The sequence below is a fragment of the Perca fluviatilis genome, chromosome 4, assembly GCF_010015445.1.
Source record: "Perca fluviatilis chromosome 4, GENO_Pfluv_1.0, whole genome shotgun sequence".
Taxonomy (NCBI): Eukaryota; Metazoa; Chordata; class Actinopteri; order Perciformes; family Percidae; genus Perca; species Perca fluviatilis.
In genome coordinates this window covers 20,823,808-20,832,628 of record NC_053115.1, presented here as the reverse complement: position 1 = coordinate 20,832,628, position 8,821 = coordinate 20,823,808, and the positions used below count along the sequence as shown (strand labels likewise).

The 8,821-nt window shown below is 36.8% G+C and overlaps 1 protein-coding gene across 1 annotated transcript; it reads left to right on the top strand.

The window, feature by feature from the left end:
• Positions 1 to 4,709: 4,709 nt before the first annotated feature.
• Positions 4,710 to 8,517, top strand: mrps16 (mitochondrial ribosomal protein S16). The gene is made up of 4 exons (XM_039799028.1): positions 4,710 to 4,866; positions 5,981 to 6,011; positions 6,720 to 6,986; positions 7,513 to 8,517. The coding sequence occupies exons 2-4, from the start codon at positions 5,999 to 6,001 to the stop codon at positions 7,635 to 7,637; spliced, it is 405 nt and encodes a 134-aa protein (XP_039654962.1). The 5' UTR covers positions 4,710 to 4,866; positions 5,981 to 5,998; the 3' UTR covers positions 7,638 to 8,517.
• The last annotated feature ends 304 nt before the right edge of the window (positions 8,518 to 8,821 follow it).

Sequence of the window (8,821 nt, the reverse complement as noted above, 5' to 3'; positions counted from 1 at the left end):
GTGACATCCCTGCAGCATATTCTGATAGCCCAGGTTCTCCTGAAAGAAATTATGTCTATTACTTAAAGGCAGCATGGTGGCCTCACAGCAAGAAGTTTCTGGGTTCGAATCCAGGTCGTTTCGGGCCTTTCTGTGTGGAGTTTGCATGTTCTCCCCATGTTTGCGTGTGTGGAGTTTGCATGTTCTACCCATGTTTGCATGGGTTTCCTCCAGGTGCGGGTGCGCCAGTTTCCCCCACCATCAAAAACATGTACTACATTCTCCAGTCAGTGCCCTTGATCAAGGCACTGACCCAGATCTGGAGTTGGTCCCCGGGCGCTGTGATTGGTTGCCCATTGCTCCCTTGAGGGATGGGTTAAATGCAGAGAATGAATTTCGTTACATGTCTGTGTATGTGACAATAAAGTACCTTTACCTTACTTGATTGTGCATCTCACACGAACCAAATAATGGCAATGACCTGGGAGGGTTAAGGATGAGGGTGGAAGAGGTGTGTCTGCCCACCCTCACCACCTCTGGTCTGTCTGTCAGGAAGTCAAGGATCCACATAGACAGTGGTTTAATCCCAGGTCCTTGAGCTTTGTGATGTGACCTTTCCAGATACATCCACCCCAACCCACAAGCATGTAAAACAGAAAAAGGTTTAAAAAGATAGACAAAGATGATTACATTTGTGTAACAGCCACGACCAATATAGTCAACATGTCAATCTTTAATGGTCCCATTTTGTAAAAAAAGTAAGATTCCCATGTCATTTTTGATTATAAAGCAGGTTGAGGTGCTATGCAAATACTGTGAAAGCATCAAAACGTTTAATCCACAGAGAAATGCATATATCCAATATTCAGAAACAGCCTTTATATGAGCTGTCAGGACTTTGCATGGTTGTGATGTCACAACTGTACAAAAAGTGCCGCCATTGCCTGGCTGCAATTATGTTGAAGAGACAAAGAGAGCACAGATGCAGAAGACCCGGAAACGCTGACCAATCAGAGCAGACTGTGCTTTTTTCGGGAGGGGGGGCTTATGGAGACAGGTGCTAAAACGGAGCTTTCAGACAGAGGTGAATACAGATATTCTAACAGACATTACAAGAAAAATAATGTGTTTTATGAACATTAAACCATGTAAACATGTACTAGTAGAAACCCAAAATACAAGTATGAACCTTAAAATTAGCAAATAAGAGCCCTTTAACGATGCATTATACCCCTTTTTAATTTCCTAATAAACAAAGTTCTAGATCCAATGGAAGACTGAAAAAATACTTTGACATTTTGTGAAATACACTTCTTCGATTTATTGGTGAGAATTAGATTTTAGAGATGGATACCACTCACATATCCAGTATTTGTCTGTTAAATAGAAGGATACAGCCAGCAGTAGCCGGTTAGCTTAGCTTAGCACAAAGACTATAAATGAGCAGTTGCCAGACAACCAGGAGTGGCTCCAGGAAGTTAGTGTTTCCAGCCAAGAAATAGATTAGCACATAACGCCTTTAAAACAATGAATTGTCTTTTTTTTTTTTCAACCTCCATTTATGTAGATCATACAAATGAGATATAACGTTCATTAGTGAGCTTTAGAGGTGCTGGTAGGCGGATTCTGTTACCTTGACAGAGCCAGACTGTTTATCCCTGTTTTCAGTCTTTGTGCTAAGCTAACTGCTGGCTGTAGCTTCATATTAAACGGACACATGTAAGAGTGGGAGAAACCTTTTCATCTAACTCTCCACCAAGTGAAAAAACGTCTTTTCCAAAATGTCAAAGTATTCCTTTAAATCCTGTGTGTCACAGATACTAATCATAGTGTCAGACAGTGTGAACTTCTATCTGTATACATTATTTTAAATATATAAAGAAGTTTGGGGCAATAAAATACACCCATGGTCTCACAGGGATTTAAAATATTGCTGTAATTCAGCTTACAGAGGTAGTAAGAGTTGTTTTTACAAGTGCACAATATAAGATTAAGCTCAGTGTTTTAAAGATGTTAGTGTCTTCTTCTCCTTCTTCTTCTTCTTCTTCTCTTCTTCTTCTTCTTCTTCTTCTTCTTCTTCTTCTTCTTCTTCTTCTTCTTCCACATAATCAAATTAAACTCACCCCTCTTTGACTACAATGTCTGGGGCAGCCTTCTTCATTTAAAACAGACTCCTCTTGCTTTTTCCTAGTAAAATATCTGGTCATCTGAGCGTCTCTAACTGAGCTGTCACAGATGATTAGAGGAGGAACAACTTGTCTTGGTATCCCAAAGAGCATGGGGTCCTCACGAGAGAGTGAGCCACAACTAGAATTAATGTCACCATTCAGATAATCACGCATTGCAGATTCACCATGTAAGATGAATTTTGTTTGCTGCCTAACTGTGTAAAGCCTCTATTCATTTTCAGATTTTTCCTCAGAAAAAACATGGTCAACTTAATAACTATGCTTTCCTCTTGAAATTTCAGCCCTGGTTGAACCAAGTGTTTTGTGTTATGTTGTTCATCTGGTTGCTGAAAATATTTCTGTGACAAGCCAAACTGACAAAATGTTTAAATCTTTTTAAACAAACATCCTTGTAATTTTGTTATTCTCTTCAGCCGTGTGTGTGTGTGTGTGTGTGTGTGTGTGTGTGTGTGTGTGTGTGTGTGTGTGTGTGTGTGTGTGTTTGGATAGTGTGGTACACAGTCAATTAGATTAGTTTTAAATAATCTGTACTATGAAGTAACTCTCATGTTGGTAATTAAAGCATTTTGTCTCACTATTTGTCATGTTCCCCTTGAAAAATTGTAAAATAATTTGTAATAACATCACTGCTACAGATATGTATTAATAATTCTCCCTTTAGATACGTTATTTAGACTACAATACAGAAGAAATTGTAGAAAACGTATAAAGTGGCAACCTTGTATGTATTCTTTACTGTAAGCATTTCAAATAAATTGTATCCAAGGACAGTTGAATCAATTAAATTAAGTATTTAATAAATATTCTTAGGTAATGCCTCTTTTATCTCTGTTATAAGTGTAGAAGTCATAGCTGGCTTTATATATGAGGAGTCATGCAGGGAATGGATATTTGCAGAATTACAAACCATGGCCCATCTCTTTTGTGTGTCTTCAGTGACCTCTCCTCACAGAAAGCTATACACGCACACAAACACACACACACGCACACACACACACACACACACACACACACACACACACACACACACACACACACACACACACACACACACACACACACACACAGAAAAACAAGCTTTACACAACAGGAGTGTGAAATCACCATGTTCCAAGACTGGGGGGGGGTAGTTGGGCTCCCAGTGGGCAGAAATCTCTGTGCACTCAGACGACATCAGGCAAAGAAATGACCCCTGAATTTGTGAGCGCTCTCAGGAAATCAGTGTTTCATTTCTGCTGGGGTCAACAGTGGAAGCTGATTTAAACCTCCAAGCGTTGCTAATGTAGGACACACAACACACGTAGAATAAAAATTACAAAAAAAAGATTCTGAAAGAGTACCTGTCTGACAGCACTGAGCATAATCTTGAGCATCAGATCATAATATTTACAAACTCATAATTATAAATGTAACATGTGTTTTGACATTGCTATCATGCTTATCATATTATCTTTGTACCATTCCAATTACCTTTACCTAAACTATAACAGTATTATTCATATAATTGAAGCATTGCATTTAGGTAGGTGTATTTGAATACATTTACATATTCACACATTTAAGGCATTCAGCTGCATTCATTGCTAATGCATTTGTCCACTGAGATTCATAATGAGTGCAATATTAAACTAAACTTATAAGGCACTGTTTTTACTTATCACCAAAAGCACAGGTAAAATTTGAAACTATAAATTGAAACACTACTTAAGTGAGGTGATTTTTTGTATTACTTGAGCACCTATTGTATGCCACTTTTATATTCCACTAGGCTACATTAAGGGTAATATTGTATAAATACTGCACTTTATAGTCCACCACATAAATCTGACAGCTGTAGTTACTAGTTTAAGACATGACATACAAAACATACAATCTGTTTAAAAAAAATTACATAAATTAAACTATTCAACACTATATAAAAAAGTAATTAGTTCCACCTCAACCAAGAGTAAAATGCTGCTCAACACAACAACAACAACAACAATAATAACAAGAATAATAATAATAATATATCATTAGCAATTGTATATAATATTAGCCTATAACACTCAAAAGATGTAATTCTGTATAATAGGTAGGCTTACTTTTACTTTTGGTACTCCAAGTAGGCTACATTTAGCTAATAATAGTTCATGTAATTTTACATAACATTTTAATGCAGAACTTTTACTCATAATATATTATAATATTTTATAATGTGCTTTTACTATTTTTACTTAAGAATCTGAGCACTTATCTACCTCTGACCAAAAAGGATTATAGGCTACATTATAAATCCACAGTATAAAAACTTGATGGTCCATGTGCGATGGAATATTTATTTTATTCTTTTCTCATTTTGACATTTTCAAGGCTTAGCCTACAATACATCTTCAAAATAGTTTCAATGTGTCAGAAAATATTTAAGACTGAAGCATAACTTTCACAATACAAACTTTTAATAGTAAAATGTGTTGTAGGCCTTAAGTTTCCTGTGGTACAGTGGCGAGCAGTACAACAGCGCCATCTAGCGTCGCGTGATGCACTGACGCTGATCCCACTACGTCACTTCCTGTTTAAACATGGCCGCGCACTGACAAATGTCACATTACTTTTGCTGCTGAAAACATAGCACTTATCAACGTTAATTATATCATCTATCCAGCGATTAAAAAGAAGGCGACACAAGATTTTACTTTACTTCGTCCAACATCCGCAGGTATTTTGTTTATGTTTTTGCTCATTTCTAAACCGTCCTTAAACAGGAGATGCTCTTTACTGTTAAGGCTAGCTAGGTGTTAGCAACAGCTAACATAGGTGTTATAGGAAGAAGACATACTTTATTAATTCCCGAGAGGAACGTAATTTGTTTCACTCTGTTATTAAACACATCATACACAGGCCCGGAATGCACAGACATGCAAACAGGACCTATACACATGCATTAAATGGAGATATGTCAGAGCTATGGGGCTGCCCATGGACAGGCGCCCCGAGCAGTGGAGGTTCGGTGCCTTGCGCAAGGGAACTGGCACCAGCTACCGGTCCACACTTCGTACTTGGTCCGTACGGGAACTTGAACCGTCAGCCTACTATTGGCCAGGCGTCCATGCTTAAGCAAGTCAAGGTGACCTCATTTGTACAGGTCCTATATCCCCTGACCAATCGGCTATCCTAACCTTAACCACTCGAGGTGAAATGCCTAACCCCAACCAATCAAGCTGCTTCTTAGGGCGGGTCTTGGCGTGGCCATAGTGGGATTCGTAATTTTGCTACCGGGTCCCAAGCCAAGTCCCCACAGATTGTTACTTTTGCAATTTAATGATATGTGCAGGGTAATCAGATATGTACTAAATCAATCTATGTAGGCCTACTAAAAATACTTATTTAAAATCAACTCACTTGTGCCTTTTGGACATTTTTGAAATCTGATTTTGGACCTCCAAACTTACATTTGTAATTGCTTTACATAGTTGTATTTCTTCTGCATCCTGGCTGTCCTGATCTGTTCAATTATTATTATTAATATTATTATTATTATTATTATATATATTTTTCCATTTCGGAAAGTTTTATTGTCTTTCTATGTACTTATGATTGTGTTGTTTCCTTTTCTGCATTGTTTTCTTTGTCTTTGTAACTAACTCAATGCTCAATGTCATTGCAAATGAGGGCTGACCCTCTGGAATCTCTCGAGTATAAATAAAGATTGAATGAATGAATGAATGAATGAATGAATCTAATGTAACAGTATGACATATTTACTGCTGGAATTGTTTAGAAAGAAAGTTACATACACACTTAGGTTTAAATGTGACTTTTTTGTGTTGCAGGATAATCCAGCCAACATCATGGTTCATTTATGTGAGTATACTTGTATATGCTTTTGTCTTATAGCAGCAGAGTTTTAGCAAGATACATGAATATAACATCAAGCATAGGTGTAGTCACATTTCACATTTATTTTTGTAATATTACATTTATCATAAGCAGCCAAGACAGCTTCCTCACAGAACCTTTACTGCTTTCTCAACAGTAAACAGAATTAGCTTCCCATATGGGATTTACTGTGGGCATATTGTAGAGTAAAATTAAGTTTATCAATATGACAACAATTTTTCTTTATAACTGATTGATCAGTCGATGAATCGCCTAATCTATGAAATGTCAAAGATAGTGAAAAATACACATCACAAGTTCAGAGACCTCAGTGTCACATCTTTAAATATCTTTAAACACAAAGATATGCAATTACAAATAATATAAAACTCTTAAAAGGAGCAAATCTTTTCATTTCAGAAGCAAAAATTAAAGAATATTTGCAATTTTTTTGATTGTTTAATGGTTGATTGTTTAAGTTTAAATTGTTAAATTGGTTTTCTGTTTCTGTTTTTCGGATAAATCACCTAATTGTTTTTGACACAATATGAATATTTAATATACATATACATTCACGTATACTTATTGCTAAAATGAATGTGGTCTAACAAAACAGTCATTTTTGAAATGGCAGTTTAAGGTGCTTTTGCACAAGAAACTAATTTTATTTTCTCTTTTAATTTCCTTCTGCAGCATCACTCCTGCTAAAGAAATACCACGGGGGTTATGTTGTCATCCGATTGGCTCTTGCAGGCCACAAACAAGCTAACAGACCATTTTATCGCATTGTGGCAGCTTACAACAAAAGGGCAAGAGATGGTAAATATATAGAGCAGCTGGGTTCCTATGACCCCCTCCCTAACATATACAACGAGAAACTTGTCAGCTTCAATTTCGACCGAATCAAGTACTGGATCGGCTGTGGCGCACACCCTACAAAGCCAGTGGCCAAACTTCTAGGTGTGTATTCACTACGTGTTCTTTTCAGGTAGATCAACATTGCACAACTTCATTGTCTGCTTATCCAGATAATTTTGCTGCTCATAGTGATTTGTTTATTCAAGGAGGTCCATCTATAACTTTTATGAGCACCTACACCTTTTGAGGCAATATATTTATCTGGAGATATACTTCCCTGTGTTAACTATTCTTTCAAATCTGGTTTTCTATATAATCTGCTACCATAAATGATGACTACTGTCTACTACTATTATAAGTTCACTGTGCCCTCAAGCACCTCATCCATTCCCTCTGGTATAAAGGATTGTACAGATACAGATTTGTGGGCCTTTGTTTTCATAACAAGCATCTAATGTATAACTTGGTTATCTAGTAAACGGCTACAAAGAATTCAAATTGTCTTAAAAGGATGATGTATTGGCTTCAAAATATGTTGGGTACTGTAGGCAATGTCTTTGCAATAGTTTATGGAAAAAGCGTGTAGTGAAAGATATTGTCTTTGTTTCTTCCCTCTCTCTTTCTGCAGGGTTGGCAGGATTTTTCCCTCTGCACCCAATGATGATAACCGAGGCAGAGCGTCGAAGAGCCCAAACGGAGCTGACAGCAACAGGAGCAGAAGATGGTCTGCAGGAGGGACAGAATGTGGCTTAAATGTGAGAACTAAAGCTTGGGACTGTCTGACTGTCCCGTACAAAAGGATGTCGCAGTTATTTGGAGAGAGAACTGATCGATTTCTTTCCTAACTTGTTGGGTGGACTGCTTGTAGCAACGTCAGATATGGCATATGGTAGTTATATTGCTTTAGTAACAGCTATAAACAATTTATATAAAAACTGATTCTCAATAAAGTGTGCCATAACAGGCAGATGTTTGTATTTAATGTTTTATATGACTTAAAGTATTTATATATTACTGCATTTGAGGTTAAATTGCAGATTTCTTTCCACCAACCTCTGTCTAACATTTTCAAGACCTTTACGGATAATTAACTTAGGTTTGTTTACTTAGAACCTGACTTGTAAACTGTGCAATCATTTCTCCTTCTTTTGTCTGTCTTCTCTCTTTTTTTTACCTGCATGTACTTACATGTGCACAGAAGAGTCAATAGTGAATGTCTGTAATGTCAAAAATAAGAAAAGATAGAAATCAGAAGTGGGTGGGATTGCTGATAAGATTATTGGCTTTACAGCACTTAATTCCTTTTTGGCTCAATAGCAAATTCTCCACCTTTTATACTGAACTGCGTGTTATGGACACTTTTGGAAACTGGAAACTTACTGTTCACTCACAGACGTCATGTAATGTTAAATATTTTGTAGGCCTTAACTTGTATTGATGACCACCAATATGCACAATAAATCATACACAGTAAATTATCAGTTTAAGATTAGATTTGAACCAATTACGTTAAAAAAAGATAGTGTTGATCTCTAAAACATAATCACACCACACATAATCATTGTGCAAAAAAGGTTGCAGATAACTCTACATGCATGTTGCCTTTTAATAAACCTTCTCCAGAGAAAGCAAATGCACAAAATATGTATTCATTTCTATACTTTATTGTTCTGACTTTCTGTTAACTAAGAGCTTTTAGATGAGCTTGGGACAGATCATTTAATGAAGTACTACAAACACTTATTAAAGTGAAATCTAATATATGATGATTTTTCCTCGGTATATAATCTGCTATCTGGTGTGCCTGTCACATGCTTATTGCATGCTTTTTGTTCTATCTTGAACAGGTCCATATTTCAAACCACAAGTGTGGCTTGCGTCAATCATGTAATGATAAGAAATTTGAGCCCACTTGACAACACCCAGGTGACATTCGA